The sequence below is a fragment of the Aureococcus anophagefferens genome (genome assembly GCF_000186865.1).
Source record: "Aureococcus anophagefferens unplaced genomic scaffold AURANscaffold_12, whole genome shotgun sequence".
NCBI lineage: Eukaryota > Pelagophyceae > Pelagomonadales > Pelagomonadaceae > Aureococcus > Aureococcus anophagefferens.
The window spans coordinates 946,963-970,355 of NW_008705572.1; the positions used below are offsets into that span (position 1 = coordinate 946,963).

Consider the following 23,393-nt stretch of genomic DNA (forward strand, 5'->3'; position numbering starts at 1 on the left):
CTCACGCCGCTCGCGCCGCGCGGCGCGGCCGCGACGCGCCGCGCGCGGGGCGAGCGGCGGCGGACGCGCGACGTACGGAGGTGGACATGAGGCGAGCGGCGGCGGACGCGCGACGTACGGAGGAGGTCGCGAACGCGCGGGCGGCGTCGCCCGACAAGGAGAACCGCACGGCGGTGGGCACGGTCTACGGCTGGTGGGAGGCGGCCCTCGACGCGGCCGCGCTGTCGGCCTACGCCGTCGAGCCGTGGGCGCTCGTCGCCGGCGACCGCGCCTGGACCGCGGGCGCGGCGCTCCTCGACACGGGCGCGGCGCCGATCTCGCGCGACGCCGACGGCGTCTACGGCGCCGCGGCCGCGCGCCTCCGCCCCGTCGACGTCGCCATGGCGGCGACGCCGCGCGCGTCGACGCCGGGGCTCCGCGGCGCGAGCGTCACGCTGCCGGCCGACTTCAGCCTCATGAACGCGGCGAGCTTCTCGTCGGCGTTCTGGGCCGCGGCGATCGTCGAGAGCGGCGCCGAGTACGCGCTGCTCAAGGACGAGCTCATCACGCTGCCGAGCGCCGCGGGCGACGACGCGATCGTCCTCGACGGCGGCATGGTGGACACGACGGGCATCGCGGCGCTCCTGCGCCGCCAGGCGACGACGGTCGTCGCCTTTTACGACAACAACAACGGCGGCGTCGCGGCGCAGCCGGCGTCGCTGGCCTATTTATTTGGCGCGGCCGGCCCCACGGACTCGATGAACGCCGTCGCGGGACCGGACGTCCTCGCGGTCTTCGACGGGGCCCTCTGGCCCGCGGCGCTCGCGAACCTCACGGCGGGCGCGCGCGCGGCGCTGCGCGGCGTCCGCGTCGCGGCGAACGCGTACCTCGGCGTCGAGGCCTACGTCCTCGACGCGCTCCTCGTCTTCCCCCTCGAGCGGTCGCCGTCGTTCCTCGCGTCCTTCGCGGACCCGGCGGTCGCGGCGAACGTCGCCGACGACTGGCCCAACGCCATGGCGCTGTCCATGGACCCCTTCGCCGCGAACCTCCTCTGCGCGGACGCGCGCTGGAAGGTCGGCCGACACCGCGCGGAGCTCGCCGCGCTCAGCCCCGCGTAAACTTGAATGCAACGTTGCACGAGGAGCTGATTGGCCAGAATTATGGGCTGCCGCCTCCGATGGCTCTCGCTCGCGTGCGCCGCGGCGGCGTCGGCCACGGCCGGGCGCCGCGTGCGGCGCGAGGTGCGGAGCCTGTCGGCGGCCGAGTGGGGCGACGTCGTCGACGCCATGTGGACAATGAAGCGCCTGGGCCAGGCCGAGGGCGAGGCGCGCTACGGCCCGGCGTTCCGGACCTACGACTCCTTCGTGGCGCAGCACGTCGTCGCGTCGCTGAACGCGAAATGCGATGCGGCCCACTTCTCGCCGATCTTCGTGGTCTGGCACCGCGCCTTCGAGCTCCAGTTCGAAAACGCTCTGCTGGCGGTGAACGGTAACATCTCCGGCGCGCCCTACTGGGACTACCGCCCCGACGCCGACGACCCCGGGCGCGCCGGCGGCGTGTTTACGGACCACTACTTTGGCGACTGGGTCGGCCAAGGGCCGGGCTTCGAGGTCACGAACGGGCGCTTCGCCGACTGGCCCGTGGCCGCGGCCGCGGACGGCGCCCAGGGCTGGCGGGGCCTCTACGGCGGGCTGCGCGGGCCCATGAGCATGAACCGGAGCCCGAACGCGACGCGCAACGGCGGGACCATGTGCGGCGTGCCCGTGGGCGTGGGCAACGCGAGCTGGTGGGCCGCGTGCCTCGAGCCGGACGACGTCCGCGACATGCACCTCTGCATCGACTACGAGGTCCACGGCATGGCCCACTTCGGGGTCGGCGGGGGCTGGCCCCGCTACGCGCACCAGCCGCCGGCGACGGGCAACATCAGCGGCAACGCCGCGCCCCTGTGCGCGTCGTTCTACGGCATGGTCGGCTCCCGCGGCGAGGACAGGCAGCTCGGGTCCTACGTCTACCCGATCAACGCGGGCTGCCTCGACTGCCCCGACTGCGCCGCGGAGGGCCTGGACGAGGCCGACTGCGTCTGCGCGTGCGCGCGCGACGACTGCGGCTGCGGCGGCGTCTGGACCGGAGACCCGGCCTACGTCGAGACGATCGTCGCGCCGGAGTACGTCCAGGTCGTCGGCGACATGTACGACCCCATCTCGTCGCCCAACGACCCCCTCTTCTTCTTCCACCACGTGAACATGGACCGCTTCTTCATGGCGTGGCAGCGGACGCACCGCGACGCCGCGCCGCACTACGGCTTCCCCCGCGCGGGCGTGAAGGCCGACGACGTCTACTGCGCCGCGCACCTCCTCGACGGCGTCCTCGGCGACGACTCCTGGCCCATCCGCGACGCGCTCCCGGACCAGGCCGGCCCGCTCTCGCCGCGCGACGTCTTCGACCGCATCGGCGAGGACACGGCGCCTTACGAATACGACACGCTCGACTGAAGCGGGGCTTAAGATACAGGGTGGCTTTTCTTTTCTGGAGGCAGGTCGGTTGGCCCGCCGCGTCCGGGGGCGCTGTGCCAGCCCTCGCCGCGGCTGGAGCACGCACTGCAGGGGAGCACCTGGCTCGGCTCGCCAAGGTACCCCACGAACCCCCCTGGATAAGCCCCCCCCACGGTCGAATGATGCTCGGTCGAGATTCTTCCTCGACCTTTCCATCATGATGGATGATGCCAAGAGGCTGCCCAGCATGAACGCGCCGCCGCCGCCGCCGTCGGTGTGGCCGGAGGCGCTCAACGCCCTCGGCTGGCGGGGCGCGAGCGACGATGCGGCTGTCGCGGCGCTGCGCGCGAGCCTCGCCGCCGAGAACGGCATGCGCGACCTCGAGACCGTCGATCCGACCCAGGTGGAGCGCGCGGCGGAGCTCTTCCGCCGCGAGGGCTTCGTCGTCGTGCGCGATGTGTTGGACGCGGCGCAGCTGGAACTACTCCGGGCCGGCTGCGCGCGCGAGATGAAACGCATCGTCGACGCCTTCGGCGCGGGAGGCAACCGCGGCTCGCACCGTTTTAGCTTCGGGGGCGCGCACCGCAGCGGGAGCTGCGGTCATTGCCCCGAGTGGACGCAGCTCGTGGAATTAGCGACGGTCCAACCAGTTCTCGCGGCGATCTTCGACTCCGACGAGTACCGCGCGTGCTCGATGGGCGGCGACTTCTGCCTCCCGGGCGCGGCGAGCTACCAGCCGCTCCACGCGGACACGGGCGGCGAGCTCTGCTTCGAGGGCGAGGACGTGGACGCGCGCGACGCGCCCGTCGCCCTCGTCACCGTCAACTTCCTGCCCCAAGACTTCACGCGGACGAACGGGCCGCTCCGGCAGATCCCGGCCACGTCGACGACCCGCGACCCGATCCCGTCGCTCGCCGACGAGCCGGACGCATGGAAACGGTCGACGCTGCTGCCCTGCCGGGCCGGCTGGGCCGTCGTACGGGATCTGCGGGCCTGGCACGGAGGGACGCCGAACCTCTCCCAGGGGACGCGCGCCGTCCCGAACGTCGAATACTGCGCGCCCTGGCTCGAGCCCGGCTTCCGCGCGAGCGTGCCCCGGGAGCTCTACGAGACGTTGCCGCCGCGGGCCCAGTTCCGGTGCGCGCGCATCGTCGGCGACGTCGACGCGCGCCTCGTCGACGAGCTGCGGACGCCCTACATCTTCGGGCGCCGCGCGCCGCCGCCGGCCCCGCCGCGGGCGCGCCGCGGCTTCGTGGCGCGCGTCCTCGGGTGCGCGCGCCGCGACGCGGCGCGGACACACAAGACCGTGTAACGAGGCATCTACCGCTCCGGGACGCGGCTCGACACGCCGCAGAGCTCCATGCAGAGGCGCTCGCAGGAGAGGATGAGGCCGTGGCCGTCGGCGCCGAGCCCCAGCTCGGGCTCGGCCTTCCAGATGCGCCGGCCGTCGTCGTAGCGCTGCTCGAGGAGGTCGAGGAGCGTGACCTCGTTGGAGTCGTAGGCGCCGCGGAGCGCGTGGCCGCGCGGGAAGGGCTCGTAGACGCCGGCGCCCCCGCGCGCGCCGATGCGCGCCTGGGCCACGGGGTAGTTGGCCGGCGGCGGCGGGATGGGCGGCGCGCATTCCTCGTGCTGCCGGAGCATCTCGAGGAGCATGGAGCTCGGCCGGCTGCCCGCGCGGAGCGTCAGCAGGCCGAGCACGCGCAGCATGGAGCAGACGAGGTCCTGCTGGTGGTCGGCGGCGCTCTCCATGTGGTTGATCAGGAACGGGATCAGCGCGCAGTCCATGAGCGCCTCGAGCCGCGCGGCGCTCCAGTCCTCCGCCTCCGCGGGCAGCCCCGCGTCCTTGAGCGCCGTGACGGCCTTGCGCGCGGCCGCGTCCATCCACGCGCGGCCGTCCCTCTTGCTGAAGCCGGCCTTGACGTGGGGCGCGTCGCCGTCGAGCGTCTTCCCGCAGACGGGCCGGTGCCGCGGCCAGCCGACGCGCTGGCACTCGCGCCCGCAGTAATAGACCATGGCGCAGCGCGAGCAGCGGTCCATGGACGGGCGCTCGACGCCGCAGGTCGCGCAGACCCGCAGGACCCGGGCCATCCTTGTCGCGAGGGGCTACGGCTGCCCACACCTGCGGGTCATCCTTCGCGACGCGCTACGGGCTGCCCACAACCATGCCGCCGCCGGCCTTCAACGTGATGAATGGGCGCGGAGTGCCAAACCCCGAGTTCAAGATGCCGTGCCACCAAAGCAGATCGCCTTCCGGCTCGTCAACATGGTGCGACTCTTCATCGCGCTGCTCGCCACCGCGGCGGCTTGGGTGGCGCCGCGGTCGCCGAGCCTGCCGCGGCATCGCATCGCCGTCCGCGCCGACCCGGGTGGCGGCGCCGAGGCGGCGAAGAAGTCGCTCGCCGACGCCATCGCCGCGTTCTCCAAGGGCAAGTTGTCGCGCGAGGAGCTCGAGAGCGCCGTGCGCGCCGAGGAGGCGGCGGCGGCGGCGCAGCTCGCGCGCGAGCGCGCGGCGCGCGACGCGGCGAAGCAGGCCGCGAAGCAGAAGACCGCGATCGGCGCGGGGTCGGTGCTCGGCGCCTTGGGCCTCGTCGCCGGCGGCGTGCTCGAGGTCGAGACGGCCCTCGAGATCGGCGCGGCGCTGCCGCTGGCCGCCGCCGCGTTCCTCGGCGTCGGCGGCTACGCCGTCGCGTCCGGCGACGACGAGCTCGCGGAGACGCTCCGGTCGACGGTCGGCGAAGCCGGCTCCGCGACGCTCGACGCGGCCGGCGCGGCCGCGGAGGCCACGGCCGCCGCCGCCGCCGCCGAGGTCAAGGCCCTGCCGGGCCGGGCCGCCGACGCCGCCCAGCAGGCGGCGCTCGACGCCGTCGAGGAGGCGAAGCGCGTGCCCGGCTACGCGGCGGACGCGGCCAAGGACGCGGTGCTCGGCGCCGTCGACGAGGTCAAGGCCCTGCCGGGCAAGGCCGCCGACGCGGCCCAGCAGGCGGCCCTCGACGCCGTCGACGAGGTCAAGAGGCTCCCGGGCAAGGCCGCGGACGCCGCGCAGCAGGCCGCGCTCGACGCCGTCGACGAGGTCAAGGCGACGCCGGGCCGCGCGGCCGCGGCCGCGCAGAAGGCGGCCGAGGACGCCGTCGCGGAGGCGGGCAGGGCCGTCGACGAGACGCTCGCCGTGCCCCAGAAGGCCCTCGACAACCTCCTGGGCCAGCTCCCGACGCCGCCGCCGCCGCCGCCCAAGGCCGCCGCGCCGCCCAAGCCGGCGCCCGCGCCGCCCAAGGCGCCCGCGCCGCCGAAGAAGGCCGCGCCGGCCTTCTCGCTCCCCAAGGCCCCCGCGCCGCCCAAGGCCGCGCCGCCCAAGGCCGCGCCGGCCGCGCCGAAGAAGGCGCCGGCCCCGGCCTTCAGCCTCCCCAGCTTCGGCGGCGACAAGCCCGCCGCGCCCAAGGCCGCCGCCGCGCCGCCCAAGGCCGCCGCGCCGCCGAAGAAGGCGCCGCCCGCGAACCCCGTCGTCAAGGCGCCCGTCTTCTCCTTCGGCGGCGCCCCGAAGCCCGCCGCGCCCAAGGCCCCTCCGAAGGAGGAGGCGCCCAAGCCGAAAGCGCCGGCCTTCTCCTTCGGCGGCGCGCCCAAGGCCGCCGCGCCCAAGGCCGCCGCGCCCAAGGCCGCGCCCGCCCCGCCGAAGAAGGCGGCGTCGCCGTTCTCCTTCGGCGGCGCGCCCAAGGCCGCCGCGCCCAAGGCCGACGCGGCCGCCAAGGCCAAGGCGGACGCCGCCGCCAAGGCCAAGGCCGACGCCGCCGCCAAGGCCAAGGCGGATGCCGCCGCCAAGGCCAAGGCGGACGCCGCCGCCAAGGCCAAGGCCGACGCCGCCGCCAAGGCCAAGGCCGACGCCGCCGCCAAGGCCAAGGCCGCCGCCGCCAAGCCCGTGGCCAAGGCGCCCGCGCCGAAGAAGCCCGCGTTCTCCTTCGGCGGCGCGCCGAAGGCCAAGGCGCCGACCCCCGCGCCGGCGCCCGCGCCGAAGAAGCCCGCGTTCTCCTTCGGCGGCGCGCCGAAGGCCAAGGCGCCGACGCCCGCGCCGACGCCCGCGCCGAAGAAGCCCGCGTTCTCCTTCGGCGGCGCGCCGAAGGCCAAGGCGCCGACCCCCGCGCCGACGCCCGCGCCGAAGAAGCCCGCGTTCTCCTTCGGCGGCGCGCCGAAGGCCAAGGCGCCGACCCCCGCGCCGGCGCCCGCGCCGAAGAAGCCCGCGTTCTCCTTCGGCGGCGCGCCGAAGGCCAAGGCGCCCGCGCCCGCGCCGACGCCCGCGCCGAAGAAGCCCGCGTTCTCCTTCGGCGGCGCGCCGAAGGCCAAGGCGCCCGCGCCCGCGCCGACGCCCGCGCCGAAGAAGGGGGCCCCAAGGCCGCCGCGCCGGCCAAGAAGGCCGCGGAGCCGCCGAAGAAGGCCGCCGCGTCGCCGTTCTCGTTCGGCGGCAAGCCCAAAGCGGCGGCGCCCGCGAAGGCGGCGCCCGCGCCGGCGAAGCTCAGCTTCAAGCCGTCCGCGCCCAAGAAGGAGCAGGCGAAGCCCGCTCGGGCCTTCAGCGCGCCCACGCGCGCGACGCCGCCGCCGTCGCAGTTCGCGAACGCGAAGCAAAAGGCCGAGGCGGCGCGCGCGGCGCGACTCGCGGGCAAAAAGTAATCAAGTCATATTCAAGTCCGCCGCGCGCCGCGCGTAGGACGCGGCCTGTTCCGGGTCCGCCTTCTTGAGCCGGGCGAAGTCCTTCGCGCACTGCTTCGTCGCCGCCTTGCGGTCGAGGCCGCCCGCGAGGAGCGCGGGGAGCGCGTCCTCGCGGTAGAGCGAAAAGGCCGACGCGCGCTGCGGCGTCGACGCGTCGACGCCCGACGTCAACACGATGTCCGCCGACGGCGCCGGCGCGCCGAAGGCGTCGTCGCCCTCGTCGACGGCGACCGCGGCGGCCGCGGCCGCGAGCGCCGCGGCCGGCGACCGCGCGGCGGCGTCGACGGCGCACGCGCGCCGTAGGAGATCCGCGAGGGGCCCGTCGGCGACGCGCGCCGCGAGCCAGGCGTCGACGGCCGCCTGGTCGAGGCCGCCGAGCCAGCCGAGGAACGCGTCGCCGCGGTCCTCGATGGCCCTCAGCAGGGGCGGCTCGCCGAGCAGCAGCTCGATGGCCGTCGCGCCGAGGGACCAGACGTCCCAGGCCGGCGCCGCGACGAGCGCCGCCTCCGCCGCGGCGGCCCGGGCGACCTCCGGCGCCGCGTAGAGCTCCGTGAAAAAACCGTTGCAATCCGCGGGAGCGGCCGCGTCGAGCGCGTCGTCGACGTCGATGACGCGCCAGGCGCCGCGGACGCGGACGACGTTCGCCGGCTTGACGTCGCCGTGGACGAGGCCCAGCGCGTGCATGTGGCCCAGCGCGGCGCCGACGTCGCGCGCGGCGGCCGCGACGCGGCCGGGCGGCGACGGGCCGCGCCGCGCGACGTCGTCGAGCGCGAGCTCCGAGAGCTCGAGGGCGACGAGGCTCCGGCCCGTCGCCGGGTCCGCGCCGGGCGCGCCGGCCGCGGTCCTCGAGTAGTCGAGCGCCGCGGCGAACCACGGCGCGCCCGCGGCGAGCCGCGCCATGACCGCGACCTCGCGCGCCAGCCGCGCGGCGGCGCCCGGGCCCCGGTACTCCTTGAGCGCGACGGACGTTCGCGTCGCCGCGTCCGTCGCGCGGCGCACGACGCAGTGCGCGCCGACGCCGAGGACGTCGACGCCGGCGACGTCGTAGCGGCCGAGCTCCACGCGCCGCCAGCTCCAGTCCTCGTCCTCCGCCGGCGCCGGCGCCTCCGGCGTTGCGTCGGCACTCGCGCCATTGCCACCAGGCGCCGGCGCCGGGGCTGCGACGCTCGACGCAGCCCCCATGCTACGCTGGGCGCTAGCAAAAGTTTGTATTTCCCGTACTGTTTTAGACCTTGACGCTGGGCAGCCTCTGCGCGCGCGCGCTGCTAAGCGCGTTGCTCGTCGACCGACCCGCCGCGCCGGCGCGGCGTCGACGCGATGCCTCGCAGCGAGAGCAAGGATGACGACGAAGCGAAGGGCGGCGAGTCCAAAGGCGGCGAGGCCAAAGGGTCCGGCGGCCGCGAGCTCGGGGAGGTGGCGTCGGGCGCCGACATGGACGGGAGTTCCAACGAGAAGCGCGACGCAGCGTCGCACATGTTCGAGAGCGTGTGCTTTCGGTGGCGCATGTCGCGCGCGCATCCCACCGATAGTTCCGGCCGCGCGCGCGGACGACGAGTCGGCCGGGGAAACGACGCGACGCCGCCGCCGTAGGCGCGACGTGCTCGGCATCCGCCTCGACGAGATGGCCGTCGTCGAGCGGAGCGACGGCACGTTCCGCTACGCGCTGCTCGACGGCAAGGAGGGCGAGTCCCTCGAGTTCAAAGTCGGCCCCGGCGACGACGACTACAAGCTCTTCGCGCCCGAGGAGTTCGGCAAGATCTTCCGCCTCGACTGCTCCGCCGGCGGCGGCAAGTAGGAAAATCGGTTAAGGCGCCGTCGCTGGCCGGTTGAGATGCGACAGCAGGAGGGCCGTCGAGAGGCCGACGCCGCCGACGATCGTCGCGCCCGCGGCGCCGACGGCGAAGGGCCGCACGCCCGCGCTTTTGAACGCGTTAAAGTCCACGGACAGGCCGACGCCCGCGAGGCCCGTCGCGAGGAGCACCTTCGTCCCGAGCACCGCGCCGACCCAGTCCGCCTGTCGCTTCCAGTCGTCGGCGTCGAGCAGGCCCAGCGCCTTGCCGCCCGACGCGACCTGGTAGTCGCCCAAACTCCGCACGGCCGACATGCCCACGAAGCCGGCGACGAACGACGGCACGGCCGCGGCGATGGACTTGCCCGACGCCGCGCCGCCGTGCTTGAGCGCCATGAGCGGCACGACGCCCGCCAAGAACACGTTCCGCGTGAGCTTCGCCACGGCCGCGGCGCCGACGACGGCGGCGTCCGAGTACTGCTCCGCGTAGGACGCGGCGCAGCCCATGACCTGGGCCGTGTCGTGGACCGCGAGCCCGAGGAACAGGCCGACGTGCGACGAGTCGTCCGCGGGGAACAGGCGCGCGGCCGCGTGCGGGTAGGCGAGCATGCCCGCGGACCCGAAGGCGACGACGTTCGCGACGGCGACGGCGACCTCGGCCTGCGTCGCGCCGATCGCCGGCGCCGTCGCGCCGATCGCCGTGACGCCGCAGATGCTCGTGCCCGCGGCCAGGAGCGCGCCGAGCCGCGGCGCGAGGCCCGCCCTCGCGGCGAGCGCGGGGATGACGAGGCAGCCCGCGCCGACGCTGCAGGCCGCCGCGGGCACCGTCGTCCAGCCGAGCGCGAGCACCTGCGCCGCGGACAGCTTCGCGCCGACGGCGACGATGCCGCTCCGGAGCACCGTCGACGTCGCGAAGGCGACGCCGGGCTTGAGCGCCTCCTTGAGCGCCGCCGGCGCGGCGTTGCCCGCGCAGGCGCCGAGCACGATGGACACGGGGATGCCCGAGATGTGCAGCTCCGAGGGCAGCTGCGACGCCACCGCCGTGCCGCCGGCGGCCGTGGCCGCGGCGGCGCAGAGGCCGGGGGCCCGTTTCAGGGCCGTGGCGAACATGGATTGCGATGCGTCGACTGGCGCGTGCACGGTGACGGCGGCCGAGGTGATATTCTTGCCGCAGCACGAGATGCTCGGGCTCGCCGAGCCGGCGATGCCGTAGCCGATCCACAAACGCCTCGAGACCTGTTGATTGAAGCTCTCGTCGCCGCGTGTCGTCGCTGCCCACGAGTCCAGAAGATGCCGGCTCCTCGCGCGGCTCAGCGTCCTCCGGGCAACCACTAGTGCTTTCTCGCAATTTACTCAGAGGGGGCGCTCCGGGCGGCGTTGGAACGGGTCCGCGGCCCGCACCGCTCGCGGACACAGTTCCTGGGTGATTGCGCGTCTCGTGATCCGCGACGCGCGGCGCTCGGTCCGTCGGCAAGCCGGCGCTCGTCGCACGCCTCGATGGCGGCCTGAAACGCGAGCACTGTTCCAAAGATCGCGCTCGCCGCCGACACGCGCGCACCCGAAAGCTCCGCTCGCGCTCGCCGCCGACGCGCGCGCGCCCGAAACCGCCGCTCCGGCCCGCCAAACATGCGTCTCTTCTAGGCGCGACCCGCCTGCGCAGCGAGAAACACGCGGCGAACATCAACAAGCGCGGCCAGGTCGTCGACAAGAGCGCGGAGAAGAAGAAGGGCAAGGCGCCGATCGGGCCGCTCATGATCGGCTTCTTCCTCTTCGTCGTCGTCGGCTCCGGCCTCCTCCAAGTCATCCAGACGGCGTCCTTCGGCGCGAAGATCGCCGAGAGGGAGAAGATGCCGCAGCAGGCGCGGTCCGAGAAGCCGCCGCCGAAGCGGAAGCCGAAGAAGCCGAAGGCGGAGGTCTAGGCCGGAGACGCCACCCCGGGGGTAAGCTACTAGAGCCCCGCGCCGCCGGTCACGAGGAGCCGCTCCGTCGGCGAGCCGGGGTCGGCGCGCCGGCAGGACGCGTCGAGGCGGGAGACGTAGTGGACCGTCGCGTTGCGCGTCGCGGCCGCGACGACCGCGGCGGTCCGCGAGAAGCCGCTCCGCGACGCGACGAGGTGGTCGCAGCGGCTGAGGGCGTACCACTCGGCGAAGGTGCGGCCGAGGGCGCCGCGCATGCGGTCCGGGTCGCCGTCGTCGGGCACGACGCTGTCGCGGCGGCCGCCGCCGCGGGAGCCGCCGCCGTGCTGGTACGCGGCGAAGGGGTCCGGCGCCCAGGGCGCCAGGAGCACCTTGTCGGCGCCGAAGGTCGCGACGAAGTCGCGCCGCAGCGACGCCGAGTCCGCCGCGAAGAACCAGGTCGCCGCGCCGCCCGCGGCCGCCTCCGCGGCGCGCGCGCAGGCGACGAAACCCGCGAGGTCCGCGACGGACACGGCCGCCGCGGCGCCGTGCATCTCGTCGTCGGGCCGGGCGCAGCGCTTCTTGGGCGGCGGCGACGCGCCCGGCGCGCACTTCTTCGCCTCGACCTCGGGCATGAGGCCCGTGCGCGCGTGGAGGCAGACGACGGGGCCCCGCGCGCGCCGCGCGTCGAGCGCGGCCAACAGCGGCCGCACGACGTCGCGGTAGGCGCGCCGCGACGGCGCGGCGAGGCGGTGGAGCGCGCAGCCCGCCGCGGCGACGGCCGTTTTGGCATCGACGCCCGCGGCCGCGAGCGCGGCGCGCGTCGCCGCGTCGTCGAAGAGCCAGCCCGTGAGCCCCCGGTTGCCGCTCACGACCCAGGGGTCGCCCCCGGGCCAGGGCACCGCGCCGGCGGCGCCGGCCCGCAGCGCCTCGCGGAAGGCCTCGTGCGTGCGCTTGAAGTACGTCGCGTTCGCCGCGAGGCGCGCGGGTTCGCGCCGCCGGACCTCGCGGCCGCCGAGATGCACCGTGCCGGCGCTCTCGGGCCAGTGCACGGCGAGCCGGCGGCCGCTGAGCGTCGCGGACCAGAGGGCCGTCAGCATGGCGCTGAAGATGTCCGCGAGGCCCGTCGGCGCGCGCTCGTAGACGAGGCTCGGGCCGCGGCGCTCGAGCACGCGGCCGACCCAGGGCCCGCAGGCGCGCTCCTCGCGCGCGAGGCGCGCCGCGGCGTGGGCCGCGAAGTCCTCGGCGGCGGCGACGGCCAGCGGCGCCAGCAGCCACCTCATCGTCGCACCATCGACGCCCGCAGCCCCCTCATCCCATGCCCGCTCCGACTAGGCTAAAGATGCCGAGACACCGTATCAACAACTTGCGAGAAGGAGAGGCGACGAAATTCACAACAGGCTGGGCTCGGCCTCGGGCAGCCCCCCGGGACCACCGCGGGGCGGGCGAGACGTTCCCGCGCGGGTCGCTTTGGCCGGTGGACCGGGGCGCTTTGAAAACAGGGGGGCGCCGGGGCTGGGCCCCCGGGTGCCGCCGCCGCCGCCATGGCCATGATCTACAAGGTGAAAAAGGCGCGGGAGACGGACGAGGAGGAGGAGGAGGACGAGATCCTCGACGGCGAGATCATCAACGAGCAGATCAAGACGAACCCCGTCGCCGTGCTCGAGAAGCACGAGCAGCGCGTCTTCGGCGAGGACGAGAACGCGACGAAGAACCGGGGCGACTACTACTGGTACGAGGAGAGCACGACGACGGGCTACATGCTCCCCTGGGACGAGGGCCTCTACAGCTTCCCCGTGCCCTGGGCCGTCCGCTGCATCTGCTTCTCCCACGTCCAGCTCGTGCGCGACGCGCGCTTCGAGATGATCGTCAACGGCACGATCGGCCTCGTCGCCGTCGCGCTCACGCTCCACCTCATCAACAAGCCGGACCTGTCGAAGCCGTCCTCCGCGGAGCTCTTCTTCTTCGTCACCCTCGTCAAGTTCCTGTCGCTCTTCGTCTTCGCGGCGGAGATGGTCGTCAAGATCGTCGCCGAGGGCACGCGGCCGCTGAGGTACTGGACGGGGCCCGAGAGCGGCATCAACACCTTCGACTCGACCATCGTCATCCTGTCCTTCGCGCTGATGGGCGGCGGCGGCGGCGAGGCCATTCTGCCGGTGCTGCGCCTCGCGCGCCTCGTGAAGTTGCTGAACCGGTCGCCGGAGACGCGGCGCGTGCTCTACGGCATCATCGCGGGCTTCCGGGCCATGGCGTCCATCGTCGTCCTGCTGACGATGATCCTGTTCTTGTACGCCATCATCGGCGTCAAGAGCTTCGGGGAGAACGACCCGGCCCACTTCGGGACGCTGCCCGTGGCCATGCTCACGCTCTTCGTCGCGTCGACGCTGTCCGACTGGAGCCACATGATGGCCATCAACTACAAGGGCTGCGACAAGGGCGGCGAGGACTGGGGCTACGTGCTCACCGACGAGCTGACGAAGTTCGAGACGGCCGTGGGCCGCTTCTACAACTACGACTGCTACGACCCGACGCCCCGGAAGTTCGACGCGATCGTCTACTTCTACTCCTTCACGCTGCTGACGGCCTTCGTCGTCCTGAACCTCTTCATCTCGGCCATCGACATGGCCATGTTCGACATCTTGTACGCCGACAAGGTCGAGGAGCACGCGGAGAACGCGGAGAAGGACGAGGGCGCGGCGCCGCCGCCCGTGACCGCGAGCCGCCGCATGTCCTTCGCGGACCCGCAGGCCATGGTGCCCGGCGCGGCGATCCCGGGCAAGCGCGCGTCCATCCTCGCCGAGGCGGGCCTCGCGGGCACGGCGACGAAGCGCGCGTCCATTTTAGCGGACGCGGGCCTCACGCCGTCGCTCGCGCCGCCGCCCGAGCGCAAGTCGTCGACGGGCCTCGTCGGCGGCCTCAGCGCCGCCGCGACGAACCTGAAGCGGGGGTCCATCTTCGACATGGTGCGCATGGGCCCCATGGGCGGGCGCAAGTCCATCGCGCCGCCGAAGACGGCCGAGGAGATGTGCACGCAGATGCTCGAGGGCCCGGAGAAGGAGAACTTCGACGCGGTCTTCGAGCAGTTCTTCGAGCCGCGCATCTCGAAGCTCGACGAGGAGGAGGAGGACCTCGGCGCGCTGAAGCCCCTCGTGACGACCGCGCGGTGGATCTGCAACGGCCACGTCTTCCCGACGATCGTCGTCGTCTGCATCCTCATCGCGGGCCTCATCGAGGCCTTCGCCATCGACCCGGAGGAGCCCGTGGACGAGGACACGCTCGCGCTCATCGACACGTCCGTGCTCGGCGTCTTCTGCGTCGAGTGCGTGCTGAAGATTTTGGCGTGCGGCCGCGCGCCGTACCGCTACTTCGCGGACTCGTGGAACGTCTTCGACTTTGTGATCGTCTGCATCTCGGTGCTGGGCATGATCCCCGCGGCGGCGGACTCCATCCCCGGCGTCGCCATGCTGCGGCTGCTGCGGCTGTTGAAGCTCGTGAACTTCTACCCCGCGCTGAACGTCGCGGTGTCGTCGATCATCAAGGCGTCGGCGAACATCTTCTACGCGGCCATCGTGCTCGTGCTCGTGGTCTACGTCTACGCCGTCATCGGCATCCTCATCTTCCGCGTCAACGACCCGGGCCACTTCGGGACGCTCCACCAGGCCATCGCGGCCGTCTGGGCCGTGTGCACGACGGACGGCTGGGACGTGATCATGTACACGAACATGTACGGCTGCGTGCGCTTCGGCTACCCCTTCAACGAGGTCGAGTGCGCCAACTCGCGGAGCTTCGGCTGGATCGCGGCCTTTTACTTCACGTCCCTGGTCCTCGTGGGCGCGTGGATGCTCCCGACGGTCATCATCGGCATCACGACGATCGCGTTCGCCGAGTCCACGGAGGAGATCAAGGAGGAGTACGCCCAGCTCAAGATGGCCCTCGACGTGGCGAAGAAGGCGGCGGTCCTCTTCGACACGCCCTGCATCGGCCCGGACATCGTGCCCCTGTTCCACGGCGTCTACATGCGCATGGCCGAGGAGCAGGTCAAGGCGAAGATGCTCGAGTTCCGCATCGAGACGACGCAGCAGCAGGAGGGCAACGGCGGCCTGCGCGACTTCATGATGCGGCCCCTGGTCAAGTACCTCTGCGCCAACTACCTCACGGGCCTGCTGCCGCCGAACCGGACGCGGCTGAGCGACGACAAGTGCAACGCGATCTTCGAGGCGGCGTGCGCGGACTACTGGAAGGAGGCCAAGTGCCCCTGGCCCACGTTCCTGTTCCTCCTCAACTTCCTCAAGTGCAGCGCCATGTACATGCCCGACGAGGCCGAGGGCGACGAGGAGTTCAGCGACGAGGACGAGTCCGACCGGGGCGCGCCGAAGAAGCGCATGTCGCAGCGGCTGAGCGCGCTCGGCTCCGCGATCTGGGGCAGCCAGAAGACGGAGCCCCGGTCGAAGAAGAAGAAGAAGAAGCGGAAGAAGAAGAAGGAGAAGACGACGCCCGAGCCCCTGGCCGAGGAGACGAAGATCCCGGACCCCTTCGGCGACGTCGCCGGCGCGGGCCTCGCGGAGGCGCAGCACCTCAACGAGCTCGCGCGCAAGGCCCCCGTGCTCGGCGAGACCATGGAGTTCCTCGAGGAGACGGAGAAGGGCCTCGAGACGGAGCTCGTCGGCGTCGGCACGCCCTCGAAGGCGGCCCAGCGCCAGTCGCTCGTCGCGCAGTTCTTCTGCGGCGAGACGGACCCGGAGGGCCGCGCGAACGCGCCGGGCGACTTCCCCGCGAGCCCCTTCTGCAGCGGCGGGCGCGGGGGCGCCGGCGACGCGCCCGCCGAGGACCCGCCCGCGCCCCCGAAGCAGTGACCGCGGCGCGGCCCGCCCCTCCCCCCCCCGCGACCGCGGCCGGCCGGCGGCCCCGCCCGACCAAGACGCCCCCCTCCCGCCGCCGGCCCCGGTACCGCGGACCCCCGCTCTCCCCCCGTGTCCCGCATGCATTTAGAGTTTGTTGCTTTTCTCCCGCGCGGGGCGCGCGAGGGGCCCGGAGCGGGCCCCGGGCGCGCGTCGGTCCTAGCTGTTCGTGTTAGATCCCGGCGAGGCGGCGACGTCCGCGGCGGCTCCGCACGCGTAGCCGCCGTAGGTCTGGCCGTCCCACCACGCCCGGGGCGGCTCGGGCTGGGCGTCCTCGCCGACGTTGAGGACGAGGCTGAGGCCGTTGACCATGTGGATGAGGTAGTGGCAGTGGAAGTGCCACATGCCCGGGTTGTCCGCGACGAAGCGGAGCACGGCGTAGAAGCCCGTGTCGACGGGGAACGTGTCGACGTAGGGCGGGTCGTCGAGGTTGTAGCGCGGCGCGGCCGCGTCGTTTTCCGGGTAGGGGAGCGGCCCGTGGTCGACGACCCAGAAGCGGTAGCCGTGGAGGTGGAGCGGGTGCTGGACCGGCGCGGAGCCCAGGCCGTTGTTGACGACGACGATGTCGACGACGGCGCCGAGGGGCACGTCGACGACGTTCGTGCCGTAGTGCGCGTCCCGCTCGACGCCGTAGCGGCCCTGGACACGAGAGGGGCGTCGACGCTCGTCGGCGTAGGACGTGTTCGACAGGGTCCAGAACGTGTGGCGCGACTGCGCGTAGTCCGCCTCCGGCGGCGCGAAGTAGTTCTTGCGGTGATGGCGGCGGGCAGCGTGACGTCCGCCGCGCGCGCCGGCGGCGACGGGTTGAAGCGCGTGTCGAGGCGGAACTTGGCGGGGAAGAGCAGGTCGAGGTCCTCGTCGCCCCACTGGTGGTCCGTGCCGGCGGCGGGCGCGGCGACCATCGGGGGCGCGTCGGGCCGCGCGGGCGCGACGACGAACGTTGCGTTGACGCGGTTGAAGGAGACCGTGCGCCCCTGGTTCGTGCCGCCGCCGCGGCCCCGCGAGGACCGGGCGACGGGCCCACTGATGGTCCCGTTGTAGGGCTTCTCGCCGTGCTCGAGCTCCCGGAAGCCGAGGACGACCTCGGCGCCCTCGGCGTCGCGGGAAAAGTCCACGATCACGTCGTAGCGCTCCCCGGGCCGCAGCCGCAGCTTTGTCGCCGCCACGGGCTTCACGTAGGCCCCTTGGACCGCGACGACGACCATGGGCCGGCCGTCGGCGAAGGAGGCGACGTACTGGCGGTCGGCCGCTCCGCAGAGGAGCCGCGCGCGGACCGCCTGCCGCGGCGCGGCCGCGCGGAAGTCCGCGAGGCCGTTGAGCAGCGTCCCGACGGACGGCTTCGCCTGCGCGTCGTAGCCGACCTCCTTGTTCAACGGGTTGTAGTTAAACTTGAGCACGTACTCGTACGTCGTCTGCGTCGCGTAGACGTCCGCGACCATGACCGCGACGTCGTCGGGGTAGGCCGCGTAGGGGTCGTCCGGGTCCTCGACGACGAAGAGGCCCCGCAGCCCGTCGCCGTAGTCCGTGCCCGCGTGGCCGTGGTACCAGTGCGTGCCCGCGGGCTCCGCGACGAAGCGGTACGCCATCGACCCGCCCGGCGCGACGGGCGCCTGCGTGACCATGGACGCGCCGTCGTTGTAGGGCGTGCCGACCTGGTGGATGCCGTGGTGGTGCAGGGTCAGGCCGCTGGGCCGGTTGTTCGTGACGCGCACCTCGACGACGTCGCCGAGCGCGACGCGCCGCGTCGGCCCCTGGAGCCCGCGGTTGAAGACGCTGAACACGCGCTGCGTCCCGGCCACGTCCCCGACGATGTCCTCGGCGACGAGCTCGAAGACGACGTCCATTGGGCGGCGACGTCCGGCCCGCCGGGCAGCGCGGCGAGGAGCGTCGCCGCCGAACCGGCGGCGAGCCGCGCCGCGGGGCCCAGCACCGCGCCCAGGACCAGCCCCGCGACGAGCACCAATCCGTGCGACGCCGAATAATAGTTCCGCTCGCCAGGCATCGTACCGTAGCGCTTGCCGTCGCGCCTGCCCAGCAGCAGGCCCGCCGGCGACGCCGCCATAGCACCGTGGGCAGCGTTTGGAAGCGCTTCCACACTCGTGGGAACGCGCCGAATTCCTGCCACTTGCATTCTTGAGGTGCTCCGTTCCAACGCTTCAGCAAAGCGGCAGCATCTACCTCGGCGCGCCTTGCGTGGCTCGGCTTGTTCGCGGAGCAGCTCTCGCATCGACGTGCATCGACGCAGCTTCCGGCGGTTCGCAGCAGCGAGTCGCGCTGCAATTCGCAACAGCCAGTCGTCTCCACGATTCGCAGCAGCGCGAGGCGAGCGTTCAGCACCGCGAGGATGGTCAAGGCGCCGCTGGCGCCGCCCGGCGGCGCCATGCTCGTGGACCTCACGTCCGAGTCGCGCGCGCCCTTCGCGGCGTCCAAGCTCTGGGAGCAGGACCCGGCGCTCATCGTCGTCGTGCGGCGGCCCGGCTGACAGATCTGCCGCGCCGAGGTCAAGCGCGTCTACGCCCAGAAGCAGGCGTTCGAGGCCCTCGGCGTGAAGATGTCGGCCGTCGTCAAGGAGGACCTGCCCGGCGAGGACGGCAAGCCCGGCGAGATCGCGGCGTTCCGCGAGGGCTTCTGGCCGGACCTCCCCGTCTACATGGACGAGCGGCTCGCGTTCTACGAGGCCATCGCCGGCGGCGCCGTCACCAAAACGTCGCTCGCGACCTTCCTCATGAAGATCCTCAACCCCTGGAGCCGGCTCAAGGCGAACACGAAGCGCGTGCCCAAGACCGTCGAGGGCAACCTCACGGGCGAGGGCTTCGTCCACGGCGGCTGCTACGTCGTCCGGGGGAAGACGGGCGACGTCGTCCTCGCGCACCACGAGGCGGAGATCGGCGACCACCCGGCCAAGGGCGAGCTCCTCGCCGCGTGCAGGAAGGCCGCCGGCATGGACTGATCTCCCTAGGAGATCCCGGCGCGCGTCATGATGGCGCGGACGCCCCGCTCGCCGCGAGCGGGGCGCCGCGCCGGACGCACCCGCGCCCCGGGATCCGGAGTCACCAGCTTTCTTAGGCTCGCCCCGTCGATGAATTTGGCCGCCTCCTACGCGGCGAGGTCGGCGAGCATGTCGGCGTAGGTCGCGTGGCCCGTGACGGGCTTGACGTAGACGTCCCAGTGGGCCTGCATCTTCTCGTCGAGGCCGTCGGGCTTCTCGTGGGCGGTCGTCGTGACCTTGGACCCTTTCTGGACCACGAAGCCCCTGCCGGCCTTGGCCTGCTGCTCCGTGATCCAGTGGTCGTCGAACTGCGTCGCGTGGTCGAGCATGTACTGCTTGTCGGTGTGCTTGGCGACGTTGTCGACGAGCGCGGCGTCGCAGTCCACGCCCATGAAGGCCGCGGTCTTCGCGATCCACTTGGGCGTGTCCTGGACCGCGTCCTCGTAGGGCACGACGAGCGCGCCGTCCTTGAGCCGCGCGAACCACGTCTCCACGAGGAACTGCCAGACGTTGCCCCGCTTCGACGAGCTCACGACGGGGCCGGCCATGAACATGGGGTGGTCCACGAAGTCGAGGGCGTTCGCCACGTCCTTGACGAACGGCGCGCCCTTGACCTTGAGGAACGCGAAGTACGAGAGCGCGACCTTGACGGGGTCGCGGACGACGTAGACGACCCGGCAGCCGGGGTTCACGTTCGACGGGTTCATGTGGCTCTTGAAGATGCGCGGGCTGCACGCCTGGTCCGCGTCGAGGTCCTGGCCGCAGTCCTTGGCCTGCGCGCGGCGGCGTCGCGCGCGCGGCCGCGGCGCGCGCGGACGCGGGCCGGCGGTCGAGGCAGATCCAGGGGCAGACCTCCGTGATCTCCTCGAAGTCGTTGGCCTCGCACTTGGACCGGAGCTGGTGGCAGACGTTGCACATGAACGTCGTCCCGGACTTTGAGAACGTCGCGACGACGACGTCGTCGGCGCGGGGGACCCACTTCCGGCCCGCGAGGTAGCTCTCCTTGGAGCCTGCGCGCGGGGACGGTCCGGCGCCGGCGCGGCGCGGGACGCGACGAGGCGCCGGCGCGCGCGGAGCTTGAAAGCGTTGGCGGGCGCGTTCTTGGTGGCCTCGACGTCGTAGGGGTCGTCGAGCTTCAGCAGCGAGTGGACGGGCTTCGCCGCGTGCATCGCCGCAGCTCGTGCTCGTCGCTCGACGGCGCGCAGAAGATGGCCATCATGTTCCCCATGTCTGGTGCCTCGGGCTTGCTGCTGCCCGCGCCGCAGAGGAAATCCGTCATAGATCGACGATGGGTGGCGCTTGACAATCGGCGTCTATCGGCGGCGCTGGGGCAGCCGAGCTGCCGCAGCGACGTTGACCAAGTTGTTGAAGGGGACGCGCGCTGCATGTTAACCTTTGCTGAAAACGATCTCTGAAAACGAAGCGAGCAGCGCTCTGTTGCGGGGGCTGCATTACAGAGCGGATCGCCCCGAGAATCATGGGCGGCATGAAGGTGGCGCCGGACCTGCTTTTATCCTGCGTCGCCCGCAACGGCGGCGAGTGGCGGTCGGAGAGCGACGAGACCGTCGAGTGGCACGGCGAGACGATGACCGTGTCGCCCGTGCTGTCGAGCAAGCTCCAGAGCGGCAAGGGCGTCTGCTGCGAGGCGACGCTCAACGGCGCGACGACGTGCTGGGAGCTCGTGTCCGGGTCCTGGGCCAAGTTCGGGGCCCGCCGCGCCTGCGGCATGCGCGAGCTGGTCAAGCGCGAGTTCGAGTCCGTCAACGGCAAGCAGCTCGAGAAGCAGACGCTCGCGCCGACGCTCACCTGGACGACGTACGCGGAGCTCGGCGCCAAGGTCGACGCGCTGGCGTCGGGCCTCGTCGCCAAGGCCGGGCTCGCCGCGGGCGACCGCGTCCTGATCTTCGCGGAGACGCAGCGCGACTGGATGGTCTCCGCGTTCGCCGCGTGGCGCCAGGGCGCGACCGTCGTCACGTCCTACGCGACGCTCGGCGCCGAGGGCGTCGCGACGGCCCTCGACGAGACGGGCGCGACGGTCTGCGTCTGCGACGCCAAGCTCTGGAAGACGCTCATGGCCGCGACGACCCGGGCCCGGCGATGCAAACTCAAGGTCGTCGCGCCGATCACGACGGAGGCGGGCTTCATCGACGACAAGGCCCTGCCGCCCGGCGTCGTCCTCGCCCCGCTGCCGGAGCTCGTCGCCCTCGGGTCCGCGTCGACCGTCGCCGCGACGCCGCCGGTCGCGTCGGACGTCGCCGTCATCATGTACACGAGCGGCACGACGGGCAAGTCCAAGGGCGTCGTCATCCCCCACTCCATGGTCGTCGCCTGCTGCGCGTCGGGCAAGGAGGCCATGCCCTTCGTCAACGAGACCACGGTCTTCATCGCCTACCTGCCCCTCGCGCACATCTTCGAGCTCTTCGTCGAGGTCCACATGTACGCGATGGGCGCGCAGGTGGGCTACGGCAACCCGCACACGCTGACGCCGTCGGGCGTGAAGCTCAAGCAGACCACACCGAAGCAGGCCGGCGACGCCATGGTCGTCCGGCCCACGCTCATGATCTTCGCGCCGGCCGTGCTCGACAAGGTCTACGTCGGCGTCAAGGCCAAGTTCAAGAGCGGCCTCAAGAAGGCACTCTTCGCGGGCGCGCTGAAGGCGGGCTACGCCAAGTACGACAAGGGCGGTTGCGGCACGGACGGCTGCGTTAACAACATCATCTGCAAGAAGATCCAGCAGCTGCTCGGCGGGCGCCTCGAGGTCGCGATCACGGGCTCCGCGCCGCTCTCCGCGGAGATCCAGAGGTTCTGCCAGGCGGTCTTCAATTGCCCCGTGCGCCAGGGCTACGGCCTCACGGAGTCCTGCGCCGCGTCGTGCATCGGCCTCATCGACGACAACGCGACGAACGTCGTCGGCCCGCCGACGCCGGGCGTCTGCGTCCGCCTCCGCGACTGGCCCGAGGGCGGCTACACGAACGCCGACGCCAAGGACCCGGCCTTCGGCGCGCGGCGCGGCGAGGTGCTCCTCGGCGGGCCGACCATCGCCCGGGGCTACTTCGTCGACCCGGAGAACCCGGACCCGGAGCTCGCGAAGAAGAACGCGGAGGATTTCGTCGACATCGACGGGATCACCTACTTTTGCACGGGCGACGTCGGCACGGTGCTCGAGGGGTCCGGCGCGCTGCGCATCGTCGACCGGAAGAAGGACCTCTTCAAGGGCGGCACGGGCGAGTACGTCGCGCTCTCCAAGGTCGAGTCCGCGCTGAAGACGTCGCCCTACGTCGAGGTGCCCATCGTCGTCGGCCGCCAGGGCGCGGACCGCGTCGTCGCGCTCGTCCAGCCCCAGCGGCCGCCGTTGGTCGCCCTGGCCAAGTCCCTGGGCATCGCGAGCGCCGACGCCGCCGCGCTCTGCCGCGAGCCCAAGGTCGTCGCGGCCGTCTACGCGTCCTGCGTCGGCGAGTGCAAGACCGCGAAGCTCGGCACCTTCGAGACGCCCGCGGGCATCGCCCTCGTCGTCGACGGCGGCGATTCCGGGCCCGCCTTCACGCCGGAGAACGGCATGCTCACGGACACGATGAAGCCGAAGCGGCCGCTCATCAACGCGACCTACGCCAAGGACATCGACGCGGCCTACGCGGCCGTCGCCCAGACCTGCTAGGCGCGCCGCGACCTATAGCGCGTTACTTCGCGGCGACGGCGGCGACGTCGCGCCGGAGCTCGGCGACGATCGCGGCCGCGTCGCCCGCGGCGGCCGCGGCGACGCTCTTCGACTCGGCCTCCGCGGCCTTGATCTTGTAGGTCAGCGCGTCCGTCGTCGCGACGAGGCACTGCTGGCGGCTCTGGACCCAGGCGAAGAGGGCCTCGATCTCGGCCTCGCGGCGGTGCGCCTTCTCCTCGGCCTTGCGGATCCGCTTCTCCGCGAGCTCGCGGTCGCGCGCGTTGACCTGGAGGAAGGCCTTCTCGCCGGCCTCGACGGTGATCGCGAGCTCGGCGGACCGCCGCTTCTCGATGGCGAGCTGCATCTCGAGGTCCTCGACGCGGAACGCCATCTGCGCGCGCTCCGCGCGCGTCCGCTTCAGGAGCCGGTAGAGGTGCTGGACGTCGTCGGCGAGCTGCTCCTTGCCGATCTCGTGGAACTGCATGGCCTCGGACTTGGCCGCCTCGATCTTCCCGAGCAGGCCCCGCAGGTTCTCGAGCGCCGGCTCGAAGGCGTCGCCGTCGTCGGGGAAGCCCGCCTCGTCGCCCTGGGACGCCTGCTCCACGGACCGGCCGTAGCGCTGCTCCATGCTCGACATGGACTCCTCGAGGCCCGCGAGCTTCCGCCGCAGCGTGTCGTTCTCGAGGCGCAGCAGCTCGAGCTCCGTGGCGTCCTGGTCCCCCATCGTGATCGAGGTCGAAACCGCAGCGGCACCGTGAAGAGTCGTGAAGGCGATGGTGCCTTTCCCGAGAACTAGCTAGCGCTGGCGGCGTCGCGTCGGGGCAGCCTTCACCGCGGTCGCTCGCCATGGCGGAGCCCGCGGACGCGCCTGCCGAGCCCGCGGCGCCGCCGGTGGTGAGCGAGCTCGACCGCCTGCGCGGCGAGAACAAGCGGCTCGAGAGCGAGAACGGCGAGCTGCAGCTCGAGGTCGCGAGCCTCAAGGAGCAGGTCGACGAGTTCAT

The 23,393-nt window shown here is 72.6% G+C and overlaps 8 protein-coding genes across 8 annotated transcripts; 4 read left to right on the forward strand and 4 right to left on the reverse strand.

Annotated features, from left to right (window-relative positions):
• Window positions 1-86: 86 nt before the first annotated feature.
• On the forward strand, window positions 87-7,127 carry AURANDRAFT_64968 (hypothetical protein; the record flags this gene model as incomplete). Its single annotated transcript, XM_009039666.1, has 5 exons — window positions 87-1,093; window positions 1,136-2,414; window positions 2,875-3,777; window positions 4,714-6,901; window positions 6,934-7,127. The coding sequence occupies 5 exons, from the start codon at window positions 87-89 to the stop codon at window positions 7,125-7,127; spliced, it is 5,571 nt and encodes a 1,856-aa protein (XP_009037914.1).
• Window positions 7,128-8,970: 1,843 nt separating this feature from the next.
• Window positions 8,971-10,065, reverse strand: AURANDRAFT_64969 (hypothetical protein; the record flags this gene model as incomplete). The annotated part of the gene is made up of 1 exon (XM_009039771.1): window positions 8,971-10,065. The coding sequence occupies one exon, from the start codon at window positions 10,063-10,065 to the stop codon at window positions 8,971-8,973; it is 1,095 nt and encodes a 364-aa protein (XP_009038019.1).
• Window positions 10,066-10,903: 838 nt separating this feature from the next.
• On the reverse strand, window positions 10,904-12,133 carry AURANDRAFT_64970 (hypothetical protein; the record flags this gene model as incomplete). The annotated part of the gene is made up of 1 exon (XM_009039770.1): window positions 10,904-12,133. The coding sequence occupies one exon, from the start codon at window positions 12,131-12,133 to the stop codon at window positions 10,904-10,906; it is 1,230 nt and encodes a 409-aa protein (XP_009038018.1).
• A 477-nt stretch (window positions 12,134-12,610) lies between these two features.
• On the forward strand, window positions 12,611-15,853 carry AURANDRAFT_71838 (hypothetical protein; the record flags this gene model as incomplete). The annotated part of the gene is made up of 1 exon (XM_009039667.1): window positions 12,611-15,853. A coding segment is annotated over one exon (3,242 nt), but the record flags the coding sequence as incomplete, so codon positions are not given.
• A 1,373-nt stretch (window positions 15,854-17,226) lies between these two features.
• On the reverse strand, window positions 17,227-17,541 carry AURANDRAFT_7686 (hypothetical protein; the record flags this gene model as incomplete). The annotated part of the gene is made up of 1 exon (XM_009039769.1): window positions 17,227-17,541. A coding segment is annotated over one exon (315 nt), but the record flags the coding sequence as incomplete, so codon positions are not given.
• Window positions 17,542-18,092: 551 nt separating this feature from the next.
• SelU2 (selenoprotein) lies at window positions 18,093-18,695 on the forward strand (the record flags this gene model as incomplete). Its single annotated transcript, XM_009039668.1, has 1 exon — window positions 18,093-18,695. A coding segment is annotated over one exon (603 nt), but the record flags the coding sequence as incomplete, so codon positions are not given.
• A 149-nt stretch (window positions 18,696-18,844) lies between these two features.
• On the reverse strand, window positions 18,845-19,906 carry AURANDRAFT_64972 (hypothetical protein; the record flags this gene model as incomplete). The annotated part of the gene is made up of 2 exons (XM_009039768.1): window positions 18,845-19,734; window positions 19,762-19,906. 2 exons carry the CDS (start codon window positions 19,904-19,906, stop codon window positions 18,845-18,847), a joined length of 1,035 nt encoding a protein of 344 aa, XP_009038016.1.
• Window positions 19,907-20,176: 270 nt separating this feature from the next.
• Window positions 20,177-22,429, forward strand: AURANDRAFT_37825 (hypothetical protein; the record flags this gene model as incomplete). Its single annotated transcript, XM_009039669.1, has 1 exon — window positions 20,177-22,429. One exon carries the CDS (start codon window positions 20,215-20,217, stop codon window positions 22,390-22,392), a length of 2,178 nt encoding a protein of 725 aa, XP_009037917.1.
• Between the last annotated feature and the right edge of the window lie 964 nt (window positions 22,430-23,393).